The sequence below is a fragment of the Sipha flava genome, unplaced genomic scaffold (genome assembly GCF_003268045.1).
Source record: "Sipha flava isolate LNK unplaced genomic scaffold, YSA_version1 44_pilon_pilon, whole genome shotgun sequence".
NCBI classification, from domain to species: Eukaryota; Metazoa; Arthropoda; class Insecta; order Hemiptera; family Aphididae; genus Sipha; species Sipha flava.
In genome coordinates this window covers 1,423,316-1,448,499 of record NW_020273203.1, presented here as the reverse complement: position 1 = coordinate 1,448,499, position 25,184 = coordinate 1,423,316, and the positions used below count along the sequence as shown (strand labels likewise).

Sequence of the window (25,184 nt, the reverse complement as noted above, 5' to 3'; positions counted from 1 at the left end):
TAAAAGCGATTATTTTTAATTTTTATTTGCTTCTAAACATTCGAGGATAAAGCCATTTTATAAAGCTTATTTTTCTGAACATTTTGACGTTTTTGACTACTTTTCACGTTCTTTTCACCCCCAATATTTTTTTTAATATGCTCGTATGTTATAGCTTACGAAAAATAGTTTCGTACCATAGTAGAACTGTTGAGTCAATACCAAAACACAACATCATGTTTACCACTCTATTTTACTGTGGACTATGGAATAACATATTAAATACCACGAGGATAACGAGAACCATAATTTTAAAACAAATGACTACACATCTTAAAGTTTTTCAAATGTAATGAAATAAAAATGAATTTTGTCAAATCGCTGTCCAATACAATAAAACGGCAATAAAAATATTTGTAATCATGATCCTCGGGAGTCGTGACTATATATACAAAAAAAAAACAAAAAACAGGATACGGTTATTTTTTTTTTGTCTCGGAACGTGTACCGCAACGGGTATAATAATACGTTCGTGTGACAATCTGTATACTGTGTAATGCGTACACGAAGGTACGCACCCCGACTGCGACGGCTTCGATGACGATAGCTGTACGGGTGCGTCGGGCCTGTAGCACGCGGTCACCTTGAACTCGAGCACGCGGCGGACGGTGTGATGGCCAGAGGCCGTGAGATCGCACAACGTACGGCTGAGAATACAATACACCATTCATCTTTAGCGGTTGTCTTCACGTCGTCGCATCGTTTGTATCATTGGACGGGTCGGGTTGTTTTCGTTTTTTTCCCTTCGATCAGCAATGATTTCAGACCGGCCGGCCGTAGCGGTCATGTGAAAAAACCGCCCTAGTCGTTCGGTCCAGCCACCGTAGTCGTAACTAGGGGGGATTTGGAGGGGAAGAGCTCAGCTTTCCTCGATGTTACCATAGCAACCGCAGATTAACAATTATGAATCTCAGAATTTTGTGTTTGAGATTGAGATAAAATTTACTTATATATGTCCATAATCTCAATAGGCGGACGAAATACTCGTAGTTATTAAATCGTTATTCGGTGTATTATGGCTTCCGTTTTATTGAGGAATATCCGAAATCAAAATTTAGCTATCGAAATGGCGCTTTTTTTTATCTTCTTGCTAACATTTTAACTGAACCTTTAGTAGGCGGGAACAAATTTTGTTTCTATATAAATCAGGGCAAGTGTTGGCGTGACCCCTGCAAATCTGTATTATATTGGTACTTATAGCAGTCCCTCTGTCCAAAAATGTAAACTCAAGTTGCGTCTATGCTCGCGGCACGTTGTATTCGAGGTAAGCCGACAGATCGATTAGCGAGTTTTCCGGGGACGCGCATTCATCGATCGATTCTCAACAACTCTCGTACGGACACCGGTTCAACACTTGCGACCACTCGCAGTACCGTGTTCAAATAACAGAGACTACTCGATCCGTCGCACTACGCTCTCCGCATGCTGTACCCCTTGACCGTTCGTAAGAATTTTCGCGGTCATAACATGCAATATTAACCTTGTTCACGTGCCTAGATCGCAGCTACCGCGGACTGCGCACACAGAGGACCGTTATGGTGCACCACCGAGAAAAAAAAAACCCAATAAATATCAGCATAAAGTTTACCATATCGAGATCGATGTGGCCAATTTTCTAGATTAATATCCACGAATTCCATGTATTTAATTTAATACTATAAATAATTACGAAAATAGTTTATTACATTGTTTAAATTTATAATATAATTCTTATTAAAAAAAAATTGGCCCGATCGATCTCAATAGAAAACTTTAATCCGATATTGATTTTGTTATCAGAATACATAAATTGGATGGAAAACTGGTAGTTCTTACCGTGTACACGTTTGAAAAACGAGACATCATATTGGTTTCGCATCTCCTTCACCGCTAACCAAACACCGGTTGATTGTCCATTCGAGTATTACCGACGTTTACGCGACACAAACTCGATAAAATATTCGCCTCCGCGGGACACGCAGTTGTTATACGGATGGTCTATGGCACGTAAGCGCGTGGCATGTGACATTTTTGGCAAAAACAAGTTAGGTGCTCCATGCGCGTTTATCCATGTTTTTCTCGACACGTTAAACAACCTATAATAATTATAGGTTAGGTTTTTACCATAATTATTATGGTAAAAATAAAAAACTCTTAAGATTCCAATCCGAAATCGAGCTATTTGCAATTGTTTTCGAAGTACGAACTTACGAACGCCTGCACTTAACCTGTTTGTTAAATGTCACTTACCATACTTGGGCACTAGACCATCGATTTACATATATATATATACGTACTATCGACTTGATCCGACTCGATAACTGTACTACGACACTCTAGTCCCGTTGCCGTCTGATTATCAGTGGCGCACGCGTGTCGCACGAGTTCGGCGCGTTTTATTTATACAAACACGCGCCCTCCATCGCACGCCATTCGTTTAACATGCCTACTCGGTGTGCACATTCAGCACCAGCTGCTGCTGCTGATGATTATGATGATGATGATGATAATGACTGATATACGGGTTGGAAACGCGCGTGGATAACGACAGCAATAATTGCATACACCTAGTCGCGGCACGTAACCTTATGTACACGATAATGCGATGATGATACTAATAATACGATATTATACACTTCGAACACAGCGTTACGTATTAAAATAATAACGACGGGACGCGCGTGAATAATACACGGGAAAAAATATTGTTTAAATCCGGTGAACCCCCAAAATATTACGCGGTAGTGGAATACATATCGTCCTACCGTCGTCGCGGGGTCGGCTACTCTCGGTCAACTCGACTGCGTGTACATGTGTGTACACGTATATTTTATGCGTCGATTTGGGAATCGTATTATGTATACGTACTACAGCGTACGTGCACCGCAGTCTCTCCTAGAATCCAAAAACCCCCCGGAGCACTAATGCGTGATGCCGATCTGCCGACAATAAAAATGCAATCAAACTGTACACACAGAATGTGTCCGATGAATATTTTTCGTGTCGATGCGAAGAAAAACATTAAAACCAGAAATCCAAAGACGTTGAACTTCGTCGTTAGTCGGATGAAAAAGATCGATAAACGTGTACCTATAAAATAAATATTACGTATCTATAATACGTTTTACGTTTTTAATCGTTACGGAAATATGTTTACAATATTTTCACGAAACGCACTGAACATTTTGGGTACGAAAACGGTCGTGTGTTGAAATTGTGTATACACATAAACATGTAATGAAATATTCGTGTTTATAACGTATATCAACGTGGATTTTATCATTTCTAAATAAAATCCTACATAGGTAGACCTGTACTTAATACATATATTAACGAACAGGCATATCATCAACATATCGTTCGTTAGTTGAAATGTTTTTTTTTCGCCGTAATTATATTACTTTCAACAAGTAGAGTCGTTTATTTTTCTCAAGAACTATATAGAGCAATTAAAAAGATTAATTGTGTTCTATTTTTTTTTTTATACATTTTTTTAGATCACACGCTTACGCTCTGCGCCGTGGAATTCCAATTTACACGCTTTACATGCCTTCTGTATTACCATTTATTAATAAAAATATTTATAAAAAAAAAACAATTGTTCAAGGTGTAAAAGTTATAATAAAATACCAATTTTATGCTGGTCTCTTCCCCTCTCAAGCATTAAATATAAAAAATTTCAAAATTTTCAAAAATCATCGCTTAATATGATTTGTCATTATTTGATTGCGAACGTGGAATTTTGAAAACAATGACATGGTTTATGTACCACTTAATATCATATGGTATCATGGTATATTTATACGGATCAGCCGATCATGTAGGGCAAAAATGTATACATTCATCTGTTTATGAGTACTTGAGAGCGTTATAGAACTTTTGAAAAACCTTATGTGAATATTTATTTATGTAAGTCGGACACATAAGACTTGCTAACAACGAACAAATATTCTTCAATAACATGACCGCTGAATTCTTTAATAATCCTTTATTGCCGATTTTAAACATTAATCACTATTATATATTCTGCGCACGTTCGAATATAATTTATGTGGTAGTAAAATATTTTATACAAACCCGTCTTTTAGATATTAATTTTGTATCATTAAAATGTATAATATACAATATACTACCCACCTGCATAAAAATATAGTATAGTTATGTTTTCTGTTCTTTTTTTCCGCATACGTATTTTCTAGATACCATTTTGATTTCGTTAAACTAACCAATCCAATTCATCGCGGAACCGGATGATGTTTTCTTTGTTCAGATATTTAATTGTTATCTTATCCCCACGACTTCTTACGTGTCGGTGTGCATAATATTATAATAATGGAACACGAAAATTATTATTTATCCTTTTCTGTTAAAACGTGTAATTCATCCAAACAACGTATATATTATTACCTGAAAGTCAATTAACGTTTTTCTAAAATATTTGAATTTTTTTTTTTTTCAAAACATCTTACCAGTTTTAATTACAGTTCTTTTTTAAACAAAAAACATTAGCATGGCGTCTCGTGAATTTCTATGGGTTAAAGTAAAAAACCCATTTCCGAGAAGAAACGCTCGTCATACATATTATTGTCATTGAACATTGAGATTAACATGTGTTTTCGGCCGTACAATAGAAACTATTTACCGCCGTTTAGACCCGCAAAAAGCAGACACGTCAAAGGGAGGCGACTGAACACGAATGCTATTCATCACTATACGCGCAACGAACGATATAATTGGAGACATTATCTTTGCCTTACAGGACGTCGAAATATAATAATATGAAACGTAACAAAGCTGGATGCTGCGATAGCATGAATTGAATACAATTAAAAAAGACATCGAACAAGAATGTTCGGGGAACTGTTCGTGGATTTTTCTCTTGTGATATCTTGATATCTCTTGTGTACAGTGGACGAAATGATAAACTACAAAAACAGTTCGATAGATATAGGTTATGTTACTGCAGGCAATCAGTTTTTCTCGGCGAGAAGTAAAAATTAGGGAGGGGGGAGGAAACGATTTCCTTCCGAGTCGACAAACCGTTAAGTCCCCTCACACGCGCACTCATGTGTGTATGTGTGTGTGTGTGTGTGTGTGTATGTGTTTGTCGAGACGCTGAGTGGCACGTCGATAATTCTCTCAACGGAGGCTCTGCAATAAAAATAGTTATATATATTATACGGCTACTATACACGTACCTATATGTATTTAGGGGAAGGGAGATAAGGTGTTTCTTTCCATTCGGTTCCACCGCGGCGGCAGAGGTGAAAGAGCCGAGTTCGAAGAATTACCCAAGGCACAGGTATTATACGCGTTATGTTCTCTTTCTCATTATTATTTTTATTCTTTTTTTTATGTTTATTTCTTGTTTGTTCAAAACCTGTTTTTGTACCCGGCAAGGAGTCTGCGGCTTTATACGCCGCCGCCGCCGCCGCCGCAGCCACTGCCACCACCACCATCCCCACTCTGTCGCAGGATAGGACCGATCCTATCCGTGCTGCAGCACTCGCGCTTTACACAGTACTCTCGTACGCTTGTGCGTGTGCGTGTGTCTGTGTGTGTGCTAGAGAGTGTACATGTGAGAGAGTGTGTGTTTGTGTAGATGTGTGGCCCTGGACAGGTGTATATAATGGGAGATACGAAAAACACCGATGTCTCTAGGTACTGCTGCTGCCGTATGCGTTAACGGCAACATCGATGCTTTAGCTATACATGATTATTCTACATGTGTGTGCGTGCGTGTGTACTGCGTATCTGTTCTTTATAATAGCACGTATCTAAAATTATATAGGCTGTGAGTACGCGCGCGGTTGTGTGTGTGTGTTTTTCGGGGTGGGGATCTATGTATGGTGAGTAAACGCATTCCGAAAGGTCGACAAAAATTAGTCTTTCAAACATATCATAATGTGTACGTATCTATGCCCATAACGAGGGTGAAAACCGAGACGAAATGACGAGGACCGAAATGGCCGAGAAAAAATCTCGGTCGAGTAAATTAAAACGGAAAAAAATTTGTCCCGGACAATTGAAACGGTTTGAAAAATTGTTGTTTCGCGCCAAATCCTCTGTGCGCGTTTAACAATGCTAGACAGTTATGTGTGTACGATTGTACCTACATAATTTATTGTACAGCAGGTACCTATACCACCATTCGAACGGTATACAACAAAATACAAATCTTCTCAATGGAACGTTATACCTCGTATAGTTACAATTCCGTATCTTCTTCGGCTGTAATATTGTATAGTCAATTTATCCCGGACCTGAGAAAAAAAAACAAATAACGATAACGGAAAAGATCGCTGTATTGTACCTAAACTATTATGTATAATAAATCTATATATATATTTATATATTTTCGTTCAGTTTATATACATTATCATTGATTCACGCATGATATTCAAATTTTCCCGAGGAAAAAACCCAACACCAACCTGCTGTATTGTTGTTGTTATGTACATGTAATATTTGGATTGAATTATTTCAATTAACATTTAAATCGGTTTTAACGTTCAAAGTTATCGTTAACGATTTTTTTGTTCACGTTATCATGTACGGATATGGTTCGCACAATATTTCGTTCTCCATTCATAAACGTTATTATTTATTTTCGGTATTCTTCATGACTTTATGCCTGTTACGCTTTTATAAATAAACAACAAAATGCAGTCGGCATCGCATAACTTATTCGTATCCTTCGGCAAAACACACGTTTTAATATTCTCTCTAGTACAAGCTAAAAATATGATAAAAGGTCTTCTGCATAATATTTATTCTTTAAACACTTACCATAAGACGAAGATTTCAATGCGCTCTTATTCTACGTGTATTGTGTTCACCGACGCGGTGACTTCACGCGCGGGACATACAATATACAACGTACATTATTATTATTATTATTATTATAATATTATTCCACACGCATATTGTGTACGCACACGCACACATACATGTTACATATTTTCATCCGTGCCACGCCACCTACCACCACCGCTGACCTACCGATTAACGATGGATAAAAAATTTAAACGGGAAACACTGAACGTATTTCATAATCTATATACGTATATATAGTAGCTGCGAGTATACATCTCGTTAAATGCATCCGCAAGCTTTTCAATCGCACCGTTTATTATTAATTATATTAATAATATTATTATTTAATGTACCTACATATTAGCATATGTACGGCGTGCAGATGAAATGTGCGTTTGTGCCGACTCGTATTTATACTAAGTAATCGCGTTGCGCACACGTACTACCCGAGCACCGTTGAACTCGCGTATAATATGTGCATCGAAATATGATGATAATATTACCTATAAAAGAGACGGTGGATTCTGTGCGCGGTGTATTTCGCATGCTTACGCGTGGAACCAAAATAATTGGATAAATCTAATTTAAAAACACGCCCTCGTCGAAACGAATATAAACTCGCGTATTGTAGCAAAAATTATAAATGCCATACGAGCCGCATTTATTATTATTATTACAATATATTAAACGTGCGTGTACGCGTTGCAAATATAATATTATCACGAACTTCTACGCTCGTATTGCATACACACGCGCGAATGTGGTGATACACCTCACGTGAACGTCCTTAAGGAGGAAAAAATAAACGTAAGTATATTCATGACGTGTACTATGTACAATGCTCGATGCGAGATAATGCGCTCGATAAGAGAAATGTTTCTGAATAATTAACTATAGGAAGTTAGCCGCAGTCGATCGGCAACCGTCGGACGTTTTCTCAAAACGAATTCATTTCTCGCACGTCCGACGAATCGATCTATTACATTATATTGGACCGGTACCCGTGATCGACGGACGCGTTATATCCGTCAATATCCATCCACTCGCAATCAACCCTCTTTCGGGACACTTGGGACATTGCGTTCCACGGACGAAACATGTGGTCGAAAACACGTATACGGCGTGTACTATCGTTTCGGGGGTGGAAAAAACTTAGTTTAAAAGCACTTGAATCGATCAAGAGGTGATTTAATTTGAACGCACCCGCAATGTTATCGTAACATGCAGATAATATCAGATAATAATACGTCGTATTATGTGATGTCACACGCATCGTCCCTGCTCTTCGAATTCATCTTCGACGTACGGTAGAAGTGCAGTGACTTCTGATGGAACAAAACCTATAAGATTCCAAAACGTCTAGGCGTACCACACATACGTAAATGTATACGTAAACTATGTGTACCAGTCCCCAGGTAGCGCTGCGTATAGCAATGGCGCGGAGGAACGATGTGTGTTATTGTACTGGAAATAAAAATTATTAAGAAAAAAAAACAAGAAATGACAAACCCTCGCGTGGGCGCAACTCACACGGTCGGTATACACAACAATGCGTCCATTTAGGAACGTGTCATGCAGCACAGCGCAGTACCTACATCGTTTACCGAATGAGAATATTTTTCTTTATTTCCTTTTCTTTTCTTTTCCCCCATTATCGCACAACGCGTAAACCGTTTGAATCTTTTTAGACGTTTTCCCCGGCACGACCTTTTCGCCCGTCATCGTACATTAAACGCGTTTTATTGGTATGCGCCGAATCATCGAACTGAAATGTAACATTATAACATTACTATAGAATAACTATTAATTTCGCTTAACGCCGTCGCCACGCCCATCCGAACAGGCCAGTCGTTGAATACATTTTTCCCGTAACACACTGTAATATTTTTATACATTTTTTTTTTCGTTATAATAGCAAGTGCGTGTTTATGTGTCTCGAAGCGTATATTAACCGATCCGACGTGGTTCTCGGATCAACGAAAACCGCACAAAATTATCGATTCGATCGGAAATCTAAATCGGTCGATTTCGCTTTATTTTTATAGCGGTATTCTGTATACCCGTACAAAGGATAGAGATGTTGACTATACCGTGGTATTATCCCCTAAAAATTATTATCATTACATTTACCAATACGTCAAAGGATTTTGTTTTGTGAAAAAAAACTAGTTAAGAAACCTCTTATCAAAAACACTTATCAAGCGTGCTGAATTTCTGTTTCTTGGAGTATATTTTTATAATCTATAATTTCATAAGCAATCTAAAAAGAAGTTGATAATTGCTTTGTATTTATGTATAGTAACCTTAATAAACTGACTATTCATATTTCAAAGTATTTACGTTTTGGTAATTTTTTAAAAATTGTGGTCAGTACGCAATCTTATTTAATGTTTAATTTTTTTTTTTTTTTTTATTTTATCTAGCATGAATATTATTTTCCTTTTCAATATTAATAATCTTAACTGGCGAAACTCACGAAATGAAATCACTAATGAATGAACGGATACAATGATTATACAAGGTGCAGTAAACAATGTTTATTAATCTAAAAGCTTACACGCGTTTTATAGATGAATTTACACTCGCGATGTGTATATAGTATATTGCGAATGCTGTACCATTTAGTCGCCAATAGGTATGCGTAATATAAAATATTCGTGTTTGTTGTTATGTTTTGTTTGTATTCAGATGAAGATTTTCTTTTAAATGCAAATTTATTTTTATTTTTTGTTTGAAATATTATACTTGAAAATAAACATAATACCTGCTTGTTGGTAATCCGACTACTGCAGTTTACTAATAATCACCCTCGAAACTGGTCTCTCGAAAACATATTTTTTTTATTTTATTTCATTGAATAATTTAACAAAATGTAAACCCATAAAGTTATTAAGACCCTACGTGACATGATTATATTTATCAGTTTTTCCCATTTATGTTTGTAAATGCATTTGCTTTCAATTTTTTTAACTCGCTACGTGAAAAAAAATACTAAAAATGTTATGTAACGTTTTAGAAAGAAAATTTTACTTCAAGTATCTTTGTTATTTGTGGTTTAAGCAGAAAACAGAAAGAGTAGACAAAACGTGAAACATATTAAATTTCTTTAATCGAGATCAGTTTTTTGAAGAAAGAAATATTTTTATGATATAATAACTTAGACTTTCAACACAACTATTTCTATCAACTATTTTAACATTATCTCCAATATCTTGATGAATAATAACGTCCTTTAGCTGTCATAAGTTTAGTCCAAAAGAATTTCTCAAATACGAAGTGATAATATTTTTTCTAAATAAAAAAGTTAAATGGTCTACCAAACCTTAATCACATACAATGGTTTTAATATCAGTAAGTTTAACAATGTACCACTTTAAAAATATAATAACGCAAAATTTATGTTTAAAATAATAATTCTTATAGTATAATAATACTTATAATATTTTGATATACTTTTGATTTAAAAATAAAATATTACTTACTCGGTGATATCATTCATACTCAAAATAAATAATTTTTTTTTTCTAATAAATAAAATAGTAGTGTTTTTAATTTAATTTATGAACTTGCATTAATTAGACAGTTTAATTTTTATTGAGCATGTTCAACGATACCAAAAACCCCGTTGTTTTCCCGACATTTTTTCTGCGCTTTCTTCGTGAGCACGACTATTATCATAACGAGAATGTAAAAACGTTAGATCACCATCACTTTATGTCCTAGAAATACTAATTTTATTCGTATTCTTAACAGCGTGTTTTTTCGCTCCTTCGACACAAGTACAAGTATCTATATATTATGCACGGACAACGAATATCATTTGACACTGCTCGTATCGTATGTTAATATTCAGATACGTTTTAGTAATCTTACATCGACCGTTTTAATAATCCAAATTAATATTCACTGCCCATTCATATCACACGAAATAGATAACCATGAAATATGTAGCTATAATATAGCTATTTAATTTAATTAAACGACGAAACGATTATAATCGTCGTTTCCTCGCGGTCATCCGTGGCTTGCACGTGCGCCCGGCACGCACGGTAAATGCCAATTGTTGCAGTGCACCGGCGGTACCTCCTGCGTTACAACAATAATCTAACACGCCGATGCCGTTTGAACTGCAACACGCGTGTTGCCGCACACCGCCACACGCATTCGTGTTCCGAATGTTCGATTCGTATCTGGATCGGGGCCGTCTTTGCGCAGCAAACGAGTAATCGTCATAGCACTACGTACTCGGGCACGTAACGCGCAACGCGAGTGTACACGCGAAACGGGATGAAACGAAAACGCCCCGCGTGCACCGGCAACGGATGTTTTCGGGCGTAACGAACGTATTAACGGTGCTCAGTGCGTCCGACGATTGCGTCGTCTTGTTCACGTCTTCCGCAGCCGTATCGCTTCATCGGTTCTGGTCGCGCGGAGATCTACTGCGCTGTTGTAGTATTTCCGTTTCCGGATGAAAAATAAATAAATATAGTGATAAAAATAATTATAATATCATATTTATGTACGTGTGTGTGCGTGTGCACGGACCGAGAAAGTAGGAACCGATGACCTTGATTTTGATTAACCCCCCGCGGCGGCCGAGTAGCAGTAAACATAATGTTATAATGTAGCAGCAGCCGTGGACCGCGAACCCGAAGACACGGGACGGAAGAAACCTGACGAGTGGTGTGCGTGTGCGCTTGCCGACGGCCCGGCGCAGGTAACATCGATAGTTGGCGCCGCCGCCGGTACGCGATAGTCGAAGAATCCTCCCGGACGGTCGGTCCGCGCCGCCCGGAGCTCTCTCGACGCGCAACCACCGCAGTTTGTGTCCGCCCGTTGCGGAGTGCGATCGTGTTTTCGTACCGGTGTTGAGTATCAGTGTGTACGCGTGTACGCGTGCGATTGTGTCACCGTGTGTATGTGTGTGTGTGTGTGTGTGTGTACCGTCCGTGCACGTGTGCGATGAGGTCTACGTGATCGCCGCCGCGGTGCTTTTGTAATATTCCGATCCGAGGGGTTCGCGTCACGCGCCCGCCGTCGATCGTACGCGATCCACACCACCCTCGCGCCCCGTGCACATCGTCATGACTCGGTTCCGGACGACCGTTTAGTGGTCAGGGTCCGCCGCCCGTGAGCAGGACGAGATTACCGGACTCGGCGGTGTGATGGCCAGCGTGGGCCACTCCAAGGTGTTCATACTCGACAAGTATTTCACGGAGTTGCAGAAGTTTTGGGAGACGGAGATCAAGTTGCAAGGTACCACCCCTCGTGCACGCTTATCTTCCGAACGCCGCTACAGTCCGTTCGTACCGCCCCCTAACCCTCCCACCCCCGACACGGCGGCGTACGAGGCACGGCCGTTGAAGTCTCTCCCCGGCACCGTGCGAACGCTCCACGAAAGCCGCCCGACCACACCACGTTCCATGCTTTTGGTCAACACCCTTATCAGTAGCGCGTCGCTCGTCTCGGTTGTTATTCCGACCAATTGGTGCTCGCGATCGATTTATTCCATGCGTTCGTCTGACCGAAAATGCGTTTGACCGTTGTGCGATCAACGTCTGCGTAGTGATCGCGAAAGATCCTTTTGACGACCGCGTACTGTACACGCGTTGCGATCGCGGGTTTCGGGAGGACAAAACGTACACTAGTTGTTACAGAAATAATTAATTCAAAACATATGGTGGTCAGATGCGTACGTTGTGCATCGTGTTCGTTGCAGAGAATAATAGCAATAAAAACGTTGAAAACCGTTATCCTTGAAAAACGGACAAAATTATTACACTGCTGTATATCATTGTTTCCTCCGGCCTGACAGGTGCCTCTCAATTCGTATTTTAAGAACGATAATAGCTCGTCATTGAAAATGGTATTTTAAATTATACATTCGTCTGCTCCGACGATTAGGAAATAGCGTGGTCCAAGTTATAAAAACGTACAACAAAAAGAAATCAAAATTATTTTAATTCGTCGGTATTCTAAATATTGTATCATAAATACCGATATCATCGTTCAATAGTGGAAAATCGGTTAGTATACAGTACAATACGATAAAAAAGTCTGATAAATTAAAAATCTAAGCACGGCGAGTGTTTAATGGAAAACTGGTTCTTAAAATGTTAAATATCGATCAAAATCTCTTCGTTGAATCCTTTTTGCATATATTTTACGATCCATGCCTAATAAAACTAAATAAGAAAGAAAAAAAAAATGGTTCGTTTTCACGTATACACAGCGCTATATAATATTTTAGTTCCTAATAAGTTTATTCCCTTGCGATATGCAAGGGGATTTAATGATGTTCGCGTTTATGACCCATTAATATAATGCACTTTATATAACATTTACGGATACCCGTGTTCGTGTTTGATTATTAAAAACATAATATATATACTCGCCGAGATGGAAATTGTTTACTTTTGAAGTTTTGTTCTGAATGTTAACGCGCTACGTGATATTCCGCACAGCACGCAAGACACACACGAGTATTCGGTGTACACGATTTTATCAATGGCAATATTTTATGGTATTATTGTATTCACCGGACAGTCCAGACGGTTTTGTTCAAGGACGGGGCGTCCGACCTTTATGTGAAGTCCGGTTTGGAGGGGGCGCTTGCGCCCGCACGCACAGACCTCTAATGATGGCAGTCTGCACCGGCACATGATCGTAGCACGACCGTTTCTGTTCATTTGTTTCAATTTAATTTTTTTCTTTTTTTCTTTTCGTCTCGATAACAATTAAACAAACGTTAAAATCGGCACGGTCGTGACGACTGCGTTACATGGCTGGTAGAATGCACGTATTGATTATGAGCTGAATCTTTTGTGGTGCTGCTCCGGTCGTTATGTGTTATTGAGCAGACGAGGACTGTATTTAGGCTACGTCAGGTCACATTATAAGCAGAACTGCTTGTATAAATCACTTGACAAGGGCCTGAAGTGGCGGGTAGGTGCACCGGTCGTCGGTCGGCTCCTTTGATTTGACGTACCAAAACGCAGCATGGAACTCAACTCAACGAGAGTGCGTGTCTCTATGTGTGTGTATGTTTGTGTGTACGAACCGAGCGTGTGGATTGATTATTAGTTTTTTTTCCGTCCCACAATTCCCAAGGTCCTCCTACCCCAAAATGCGACGGCTGACCATAATATTATTTCTCTTTTTCCCTTTTTTTCCATCATCCTCGCGTGTATATATATACACGCCCACAACAATAGGACCCCATAAATCCGACCGTGTATTATAGATTTTTAAACATACTAGTTTTACGACCCGAACCTGATATTATATTACAATTTTATTTCGTCTGTCAAGACGTCTAAATTTGGTGATCCCACCTATAGATGCCTAATCGATCACAACATGTATATTATATATTATAATGTACGACGCACAGGATGTTCGTCTAATTACGTTTCCTTTAGACGAATGTTGAACGATGCGCGTTGTTGTTCTGTAAATCCGTCACCGTGTCCGTACACGTTATAGGGGGACGTTTTACTAAGACGATAATGATTACTTTTCCCGTTTACCCGTGCCGTGGAACGTCCATGTGTTCCTTACGGATGGAATACCTTTTGGTTTATTTTGTTTTCAATTTTCCGTTGGTCAGATCGATACAGATTCATAATATTATAAATTGAGCTATGCAAGTTACCTGTATTGTAATTTGTAATTGTCTCTCTTCGATTGTTGATCGTTGTGTGCTGTATAACGTTATTATTAACATAACAATAACACTTAAAAATACATGTGCACGTTTTCATAGACGTGTGAAGGATCAAGAAATAAACGAAAGAAGCCATAATAATGAAATTAATTTCGAAATTAATAAATTTACACCGCGAAACCAGAAACGCCGCGGCGACGGCGACGATACCAATGCTTAGGATATCGATGAGTTGTTTCGAACATATTTTTCCTGAGCGTATAACGCCGCGAGGATTTCAATTCAACACACTAGGTGTACATAGTTCGTCCCGAAGTGATGTTGTTAAAGCCGTACGTCGTGCGACAATATAATATACGTGAAATCGGGCGTTATGTACACTGCAACTACTCGCAATACGGTTTTTTTTTTCATTGTGTTCTCTCTCGTACACTGCAATCATATTCGATTCATTTCACGCGGCGTGCACACTTCGTACAGCCATAATTTTGCACTGCGCACACGGTTTCAAGATTTATGTTCGGATTTACATTAGTACGCGTTTAACGTCCGTCGAAAAAACGCGTGTATGTAATATAATACACGTATGCGGTTACCATCAACGCGGTGCGCACTCGTGAAATTCGTCTGCTAATGATATATACGTACGTACCTGGTAGGCAGGTACGCGCGGTGGCCGGGGCGACATTGCGTGTATACGATTATTGTACAACGCCGTCGGAAACACCACGTACACCTACTTTTATTGCCCGTAACTCGTTTATGCCCAGATAACTTCCATTAATCTGAAACCCGATAACTTGTTGTTATTTTCGTGAATTATCATTAAACGATCCGCGAGTGGTGCAGTTATTTTTTCATTTTCGTTCGCCTGGCACCACCACCGTCTAGTCACCATTATTGCGTTAATACGATTTCAGTGTTCACGTGCACGACGACAGTGGTAATATTATTTAATATGGTTTCGAGGAACCGTGCCGCCGGATCGTGACGGGACGGACGCGGTTCTTCCTCGGCGCGTACTTCGGTCGCGGTTCGCTGCCATACCCGTCGAGTAGGATTCGTACACGATGGAGGACCGCACACGTGTTTTTAAGTAGACCCTATCGCGAATCGTACACGTAAACACCCGTGCATTGTGCATCGTTCACTGGACCCCCCCCCCCCCCTTAGACGACACTACACTCGCGTCAGTGTCTTACAATGTAGCGTGTGCTTACTATTGATACAATAATAAAATAATACGTATAAAACGCCAGAAGCGTATCCAAGAATTTTTTATGGGGTGGGTCAAAATTTTTATTTTACCTGTTCACTAATTATAATTATAGTTTAACTCAACAATAACAAATTACTGTTAATATACTATAGTATGGTTTATACACTATAGGTATATTATATAATCTATAAACTTTGTATATTGAAGATAATAAGAAATTAAAATACACTATGTACCATTATTATATTATTTACTATTAATTCGTTGAGTATGTAGAAATTTCAATGAGGGGTCCGAATCCGAACCCCCCCCCCCTTGTGTACGCCCTTGCAAAGCGCGCCTGTATCATACATGCACCTCACGGACTAAACGAGTTGATCAAATACACCACACGTGATAATAGCGCACGGAGCTGGATTGTTGTGCGATTTGATTACATTACGTATCACACGGGCTCAGTACATTGTCGGACTCCCGTATTATTATTCTGAGGTATTACATTTGTTTAGACACGATATCGGTTTTGCATACGCGCGAGCGTTCGTGGTATTAATATTTATTATCGGGGCACACGTTTTTCAATGCGACGAAACAAAACGGTTTTCGCCCATACCGTATGTTAATTCTTAATTTTTTACGACTTTTAAATCGGTTTACAATCTGCTAAACTGACATAGTATCGTGTACGCACATGTTTGCTGACTCGTTTCACGTGGGTTAGTCGAAATTCTACAACCGTTGCGGGTATAATAGAAGACTGACAGCTACGAGGTAGGGCGACAAAGAAATGAGATTAAAAAAAAAAAATAATAATAATGTGAGTTAATCAGTGTATTTTAAGATTTTAAATTATTACAACGCTATGGCTGAAGTGCTTTAAAACAATTCTGTTCGTGAAAGATGACTATATTACTACGTCTAAGGTCGGATCGAAAATAGGGCCGCTGGTGGTGCCAGACATATCCCGGTATGATCCGTCCCTGGCACCACTACTGTGTACACTCGCTGTTAAACGTGTACCGGGTACACATCCCACACGAGCGTACAGATCTCGGGCCCGCGTGTACGTGGTGTTGTTCGCCGTTCTAAAACAAAAGGCCCCAAAAGTTTGTTCACAAAACACCCGACACACGCATTCGGTATAGGTACGTCTCGTTACGCGCACGCGTTGTGTGCATTACGTCGTGTTTATGGTCAGTGGAAGAAGTGCGTTTTCGTAGTGGCTGCGACGGCGGACGCGCAACAGCAGCAGACGAAATTATATACGAGCTCGGCTTCAGGTTCACGGTTCATCACCATTATAATCAGAGGCCATTCTCCTCTCTCGGCCGCCCCAAGGTTTTTATTTTTATTATTACTCCTTTCCTCTCTCCCTCGCCACCACCGCCATCGCCTTCCTTTCCAGTTTGTATATACACGTACCGTAATGCGCCGTGCGCGCGCGTGTATACCGTTTCGGATTTGTACCGCGAGTCGAGTGTACACACGTCGCTCATTAGTCATTTTCGGTACGCACTCGCACACGTACGAGATGGGTCCCGCGAGTGGTAAGTGGTTTTCGGTCTGTCGCAGGTCCGACGAAATCCACACGGTATTGACACGTTAACCGAAGAGGCCTCTTCTTGATGCGCTGCGTGGACTAAATGAAAACACGTACACGAGCGTACCGCCGTAATAAATTATAACGAACCCTTGCGTAGGTGGTAATGAAGATAATATTATATAATAATTTGAACGCGTGTACCATCCGTGTACGGACGCGGTACGAGCTGTGTATTTTTTTTCGTCACGTCGTCAAGACGTACATTCCGTACATTATTACGATTTCCTCCGTCAAGATTATTCCGTTTTTAAAAATTATTATCACGTGTGTGCTATTGCATTGCGTCTTGACGACCGCTGCGCACCGATCTCGCGTATCGCACGCGCGTGTACATCCGATTGGTACAGGCGCACGCGTGACGACGACGGGCGCCGATCGCGGTGCTAACGAAAACGGAAACGTAAAAACAAAAAACGAAACTCGTTTAACGTGATCGTGCACGTGAACATCGCATACGTCGGTCTGTCGTCGAACACAATACGCGCGCGCGCGCACTGCAATGGCGTCGATGTTACGTACACCGTTGAACGCGCGAATGTCAGTCGGCACAACGCGCGCCAACGGTTAGTCCAACGCGGTTTGGTCGCGCGTCCAATAACGCAACACCGTCGTGCCGAGATGTCTCGCGATCGTCCGTTTGCGACCATTTCAATCATCCGTCCGTCACACACTCATTATTTTACGGGCAACGCAGCCGAGTGATTAATTTCACGTGCGCGCGCATTGAAGAATATTAATCTTTCGGCGAACGAGCGTACACCATGAGCGTACCATGCGTTTATGCGATACGGTCGAATTGTTTGCGCCGATAATTTATCTCGCGTATTTAGACACGTTCGTTGACCGATTTTTCCCCGACCCGTACGGAAGCTATTTGTAATCTTCTGACCGATTGAAATGTGTACGGGTACAAGTTGGAAAACATGGTTTTATTTTCGTACCGCGTCCAACAACAAGTATGATCAGTACAAAACCTACGACCGGAAACGATCGAAACATTGTTAGCATATTTCCGTCAGAAAAATTAAACTTTGACTTTCGGTTGTCATTTCTCGAGTAGAAACCGTTTCTACGAGAAAAAAAACATATATAAATGTTAAACTCGAAACGTACTCCGTAATGACATGCAATTTTCTAGTGGATGAACGAAATATGTGTAGGAGATGTACAAACAATGGAACACCTGCGTAGCTATTATTCAAAACGAAGTCATTATGTCATTTGTTAACGGTGTCGTATGTAGAAGGATTTTAGGCACACATTTTTCGAGACGAAAATCTCTTAACGTTTCCATCGTAGTTCGTGATAATTGTTAGTGTATTTTTCCTAACGATCCCACGTTTTCATCGATCCTGCAATATGGTCACGGTATAATATTGGCATTCGTTTTTATGATTATGTTAAACAGTTAGTATTTATCTGCGTATTATAATTAAACGATTATAAATGATAAAATATATTCCGTTCATAAACGCATACGCATTACATGAAAGGTTAAATAGACACGAACGGGAAGAAAAAAAGTCGAAAGTCGTGTCGTGTCGTTCCGAGCACGGAACATCAAATGATACGATGGATTATAATAATATGAATGCCAGGCCGCGATAAATAATGTGTAAACCGAAAATCACGTAGCTGCTAATTTACATTTAATACCTTGTACGGTGGAACCAGTATGAAGTCCAAAATAATATTTTATTAACCGTTATAATGCTTTTGATTTATTATAATGTATCTATAATAATATGTAGCGTTCTGAGAAGCATCGTTGGCGATTTAAACAGACAAATAAGTATGTATGTATACCAATAACTGGGAATATTTTAGATTTGTTAATATGTTTGGGTTTTTTTTCTACACTTTACATTGTTGTACATGTCCGTAGTAGATATTTATAATTTACGAATGATTTTTCGACAAACCAAACGCGAAATATCATGTTTTGGCATGGAGATCAAAGGCGTAGGGCGGTGTGAAAAATGAATTGTAAAAAGAATCACTGAACCATTAGTTCATCCTCTGGTGGTTTATCATAGCGTTCACGACGTAGAAGAATCCGCACACGTACACACACGCGTACACATATACACACACATGCACTGCTGTACACAAAGACGACGTCGTTAATAAATAGGGTTCCAGTTCATCAAGTGAAATAGGTGCAGGGCCACTGCTACAGCGCTTGCGCGTTGGCTCCGGGGCAATGTACACCGAAAATGTTCTCTGAAAAAAAAACCAGTTTATTTTTTCTCTCAACCACATTTTACTGACGAGCCATGAATTAATTACCGAATTAAATCTCTGGTCGTTCCCTGCCACATCCCCTATCGCCACCTCTTATTTGATGGAAAAAAAACCGTTTCATTGTCATGTTACCGACATCAATCCCGAAACGCGATCACCGAGAAAGACTGCTTATGAAATTCGCATTGACTTTCATGAGGCAACGACGTCTCCAAGTGTTGAACCATATGTCTATATATATATATATATATATATACACACGTATGTGTATGTATGTATACGCACTTTATACGTGTAATACGTATAAATATACAGAACGAGTCACGAATACTTATTATTTATACCTTAGACGTTGTACGGCTACGAGACGATTATTGAGAATACCTCTAATGATTTGTTTATTTACAATTAATAAAATTATAAAAGAGTGAATTTTAATTTTATATACGCCCCTCGTCGATCTGTTGTAAAAATATTTTAGCACGGACAATTATTTCGTATTTCTATTTAGCATTGCTAAAAGTGTATAGGTTTATTTTGATTTCATACAACACATACTAACAATAAGCACGTCGCATTTGCGTTTCAAAATGTTTAAGTGTTACAAATATTATAATTATAAATATAAAACAAATATACCATTATATAAATACTGAACAATATTGTTTGATACATTAAAACGTTTGATTTTTAGTATTTTTCATCGATATCAAAATGTATTCGCTTATTTTTTTCAAGTCTTATGCCGTACAAGCATTGGGCGAAACCTATTAAAAATTTAAGTTTTAAAAACTCGTAAATTATGTAGTATAGGTGTGATGTCTGCGTGTGACCAAAATACAATTCGGTACAGCAGCAGCCAACGATTTTTACATTCGGTATACTCGTGTAGTATACTCTCCGCGAATAAATATAGACATTTATCTATTGTGTTCGGCGTAATAGCCGACATATCATTCAGATAATTGACGAGGAAATACGTCTAGAAGAATTATGATTAGCTCACACAAGAACCATATTGGGTCCATCGTCCAAACTTGACCTCCGAGCCCCGTCACGTACTGTACGTTATTTCTCATTCCCACGTCACTTGTTGCGATAATTTATCAAAAACATAATATCTAATAAAGGTTTCGATTCATGTGCAACTGGGGGGTCAACACTTGTCCGAACACGGCCACGATCCTTACAAATCGCGCGTACGTATATACTACGCACCCATATACGCATGTCGTCTGTACAAGCCGTGGTCGAATTGAAAATCTATAAAAGTCTGCAGGCACTGCGCAAGATTCCAATTTATAATAGCGAAAGTCGTACGCACCGCTAGGAAGATTCGTCCCCCGACTGACCATCGTTGCACTTGTTTTTTTTTAAATAATCACATTAAACCGTGATTGACTGAATGCGGACCAAAAAATAATGAGCGTCGTTGCGACGATAATACATTTGACGAATCGTCCTTCAAATCAATACGAATTGTAAGAGTTATGCCTGAATTGAATAAGTACGCCGAGGAAAAGTTTCGTTCGGCCGTTGGATCTATCTGCGATCGGAGCACTGCATCAGCGTACGGTATTATTATGCGTACGACGTGTTTTTTTTTTTTTGGGGGGGGGGAGTTCTGCGCGTCGAAAACGACGTCACAAAGCGTCCGCTTTTGAAGTCGTGCTTCGATCTTATCTACGGACGGTAAAAGTCGATAAGATTGGCGATCGGCCGGACGTGCGATACAGCGCAGTGCGTCGTCGATAAAACGCGGTCCGCCCGTAGTGTACGGAGTTTTTCCGTACACAGACTTCGACCGATCGCGAAACGAACGCAAGCGCGTGCCGCGTGAACACGACACGTTGGATACGTATGGTTACCAGCTAGGAAGAACAAAAAAAAAAAAAACGCATTCTAAAACCGGTATTTCATTTGTTAATTTCGTATACGTTAAGCGTCTGGCTGCAGTGTAATAATATATTATATAGGCGCACGCACAGCGTTGCAATACGAGTCTAATACAATGGGGCTGGTTGTAAATATATTGCATACTTATAAATATATATCTGGACGAAACATCGGTTGCGAGCGCGCGGCAGTTGCGTACTAAATGCGGATCGAGCGTTTTGCGTTCGGTCGAGTGAAAAAAGACGGCGGAAAAAAAAAAAACCGCTCGTCTGAAAAGTCGTCCAGGAGATGGGTCGTCGTCGCTGCGGGGCTTTGTACACGGTGTACGTGCTGCATTTCTACCGCGCTATGGTGAATTGGTCACCGCTTAGGTTTTCATTTCAAATCTATCGTTACCCGACTGCGGACGGGTCATCATTAGTGGCTCGGTAAATTATACGGTCCCATACTCGTATCTCACTAGTCTCGTGCAATCGGGTACGCTTAACAAAACGAGTAGCTGGTTAGTGGTGTTCGGTAACAGAACGATAAAATTGCTGGTCGAAAATAATGGTCGTTTACTTCCTTCGTTACGGCAGTTATTCGAACAGAACTTTGTCGACTCGAACCCGGAAAAAGTCGATTTTCGAACAATTAATGGACGAGTCATAGGAAAAACCTACTGACGAACTACTACGAACCATAATATTCGATATACGATTTAAAAATAATACTTATAAACGTATTATATTCATGCGTTGAAACCTAAATAAATTAAGTATTTTCATTTGTAGTTAAAACGATTTAGCTTATGTTGGCTAATATGAATATAATTTATTATTAGGAAACGTAATCATGCGAGTACTGGTAACCTACGAATGAGCGTGCATATTCTAAGGTGTTTCTCTAAAGCAGGGGTCGGCAAGTAATTTACATTGGAGTCCTAAAGATTAAAATAATAAATTAATGAGATCCAGTGAAAAAATTTTTTTTCAAATCTTTATATTTTAAAAATATCAATCTAAAAATAAAAATAATTATTTAGTTCAGTGGTCGGCAACCTTTTGAATCACGCGGGCCATAATTTTTTTCAAATGTTTATCAAGGGCCACATTAAAAATAAATGTTTACATATGATATATACTAATAATTGGATTGCTATTATATTTGATTATTTTACATAGAAATATGAATGCAAAAAGTACGAATGTTACTGAAAAAAATTTAATTTTTTGACAAATTAAACATACTGGCTTACCTTTGTTTTCGATGAAAAAGTATAAATAAACCCAAGAATTATTAAATAAACACAAATTTTTCTTTTTTTAGTCGCCATAATGTTTGGATTTACTTGTAAAATGAAACTATTACAAACGCAAACAGTCACACGTACTGGCGTAATCACAGTGTAATATTAATTGCCACAAACGCAAAGTAACTATGACCATAGATTGAATATATTAGATACATATGTATTAAATACATAGATTAAATATATTTAAAATTTTAATTTTTAAATATATATAAGTATATTTAATATATCCTATGACTGAGTAGTGCAACATTATTTTCGACTCCGATTAGATAATAATAACAATTTTGTTTATAAAGAAAAAGAATTAAATAGTGTTGAAAATTGTATGAAAAATGTATTGAACAAAAATAAAACACAAAAATTAACCACCTTTGTGCGGACCATAAAAATTACTTCGTGAGCCGCGGGTTGCCGACCCCTGATTTAATTATTACAATTAATTTATATTAAAAATTACAATATTAGAGGTATGAAAATAAAAGTTGACAGGGTCCAAAGTATTGCCTTCCGCTAGCAGCCGACTCTTATATATATATATATATATACTATATAAAGTCATACCTAAAAGCTTGCAATTGCTTCGCAAGTTTCGAATGAAACTGGTGTAACTGTTAAAATTTGTACTTAAACTTCCGGCACCTTCCGCTTCTAGACGTACATACGAACTATTTTATTCATGACAGATGATAAATCACAATTTTGTTAAAAATACATTTTTTTTTTTTTAACAAATACATTTTCTACGATTGTAGATGGATCGATTACTTTTGAAAGGAGTCAATAGTCGTACGATAGTTTATTTTTTTACGGTGTTCCGAACATTTTGTACGCGGAACAGTGCCAAATACCGTAATCACCTAGTTCACGAGAATAATAATAAAAAAAAATGGAACATTTGATAAACGCAGCTGTTAGTTTTCCCTAGAGATCAACGATGATAACGAAACAACAACGGTCGATGAAATGGTGTTCTATGTGTATTTAGTGCATATAACTGGAGCGCACAAGAATCGAGAATATTTTTAATGATTTTTTTCCCGAGCGAAATCTGTTTGTACGAGAAACACGCTGATTTTTCGTATCCCGACGGTTGAACTCTTCGGACGAAACCGAATCAACGACACGTATGTCTCACTGATGATCACTAGAGGTGCACCACGAGCGTACGTTATTACACACGCGCAGTCGTCGGCCAACACGCGCAGACGGATCCGGAGGAACCGTCGTTTATTTATGCGCATATTTATTACACGGCGCTGGTGCGCGTATATTATATTCGTACCCGCTGATCGGACACCGACCCGTTAATAACGATTATTACAATTCTAATACCGCGTCGCGTGTAAAACGGCAATATTCCGCGCGCGCGATGTCGTACACAATAATAATATTAATAATAATAATAATGATAATTACTATAGTAATATATTACAGTTGCAGGCAGTGGCGTATTTAGGAATTTTTCATGGGAAGGGTCCAGATAATTTTCAGAATACAAAGCCGTGGGGGTCTTTGCCCTCCCATACCCCCCCAATTACTCTTTATTACATAAATATACCATATTTATAATACAATTTACAATTTAGTTGAAACTTTGTCATTTTTGTTCACATTTTCATTCTTTATATATTTAAATGTCAAATACCGCCAAGCAAATTTCATAAGGCACCCAGTAGCATAAATACCATAGTCCATCCAAATTCCACATATTATATAGTATACAATATAAAACATAAGTAGAAGCATTTAGCAAAATATACAACTATGGTCTATGAGGAAAGCAAGCTTAACAACTATAGATTTCAATTATATAATCAAGATAATAATAAATTCAGATTTTAAACAGTAACATACCTGAGAATTTAATTTCTTATTCAAACTTTGCTCACCGTCTTCGTCGATAGACCTTTTCAGATTTAAAGTCTCGGCAGTCTCGCTAGGGGTCTCATTACTACAAGTGGACTCTGTAGACCGAATTGCAGTGAAAAAAGTTGTTATTTTAGGTGTGTTGTTCATTTTGAATTTTTGAAAGATTAATTAAACAAAAAACAACACAGCGAAGTTTCGAATTCGAACGGTTTTGAAGATCATGTAATGCATAATCATAAATAAGAAAAACCGTCCGTCATCATTGTTATCTACCAGCTACCGCTATCATTTAATTTAATTTGATAAAAGCAGAGCGTTTGTTTAATAACCAAGAACTCGGTATTTTTCAACCATGTTTGGTTCCAAACTGATAACGAAAAATCGTGATAACAATTGAAAATGTTGATAATACTGACGCTTCGAAATTTTTTTACAAAATTGTTCATATCGACATATGTCATATCCTATGATATAATTTGTTTTTATTAAACATATAAAATCACAAACATTTACATGTACGAGACACGAGTCAATGGGGGGGGGAGTCCGGACCCCTTGG

General features: G+C 38.8%; 1 protein-coding gene and 1 long non-coding RNA gene across 4 annotated transcripts in view; one reads left to right on the top strand and one right to left on the bottom strand.

The window, feature by feature from the left end:
* Positions 1–25,184, top strand: part of LOC112689553 (myosin-G heavy chain) — a 103,786-nt gene that overhangs the window by 44,813 nt on the left and 33,789 nt on the right. Inside the window, exon 1 of one of the 3 annotated variants that reach the window (XM_025563326.1) lies at positions 11,576–12,090. The exons of the other annotated variants lie outside the window; for them this stretch is intronic. Coding sequence (XP_025419111.1) covers positions 12,000–12,090 — 91 coding nt within the window. The 5' untranslated portion in view covers positions 11,576–11,999. Of the gene's footprint in view, positions 1–11,575; positions 12,091–25,184 lie in introns of those variants that run through there. 3 annotated transcript variants of the gene reach the window in all.
* On the bottom strand, positions 365–25,184 carry LOC112689554. The gene is made up of 5 exons (XR_003149133.1): positions 24,611–25,184; positions 4,488–6,281; positions 4,156–4,425; positions 1,855–2,114; positions 365–1,553 (listed from the first exon to the last, which is right to left on the bottom strand). It is a non-coding gene; the product is annotated as an uncharacterized LOC112689554 (long non-coding RNA).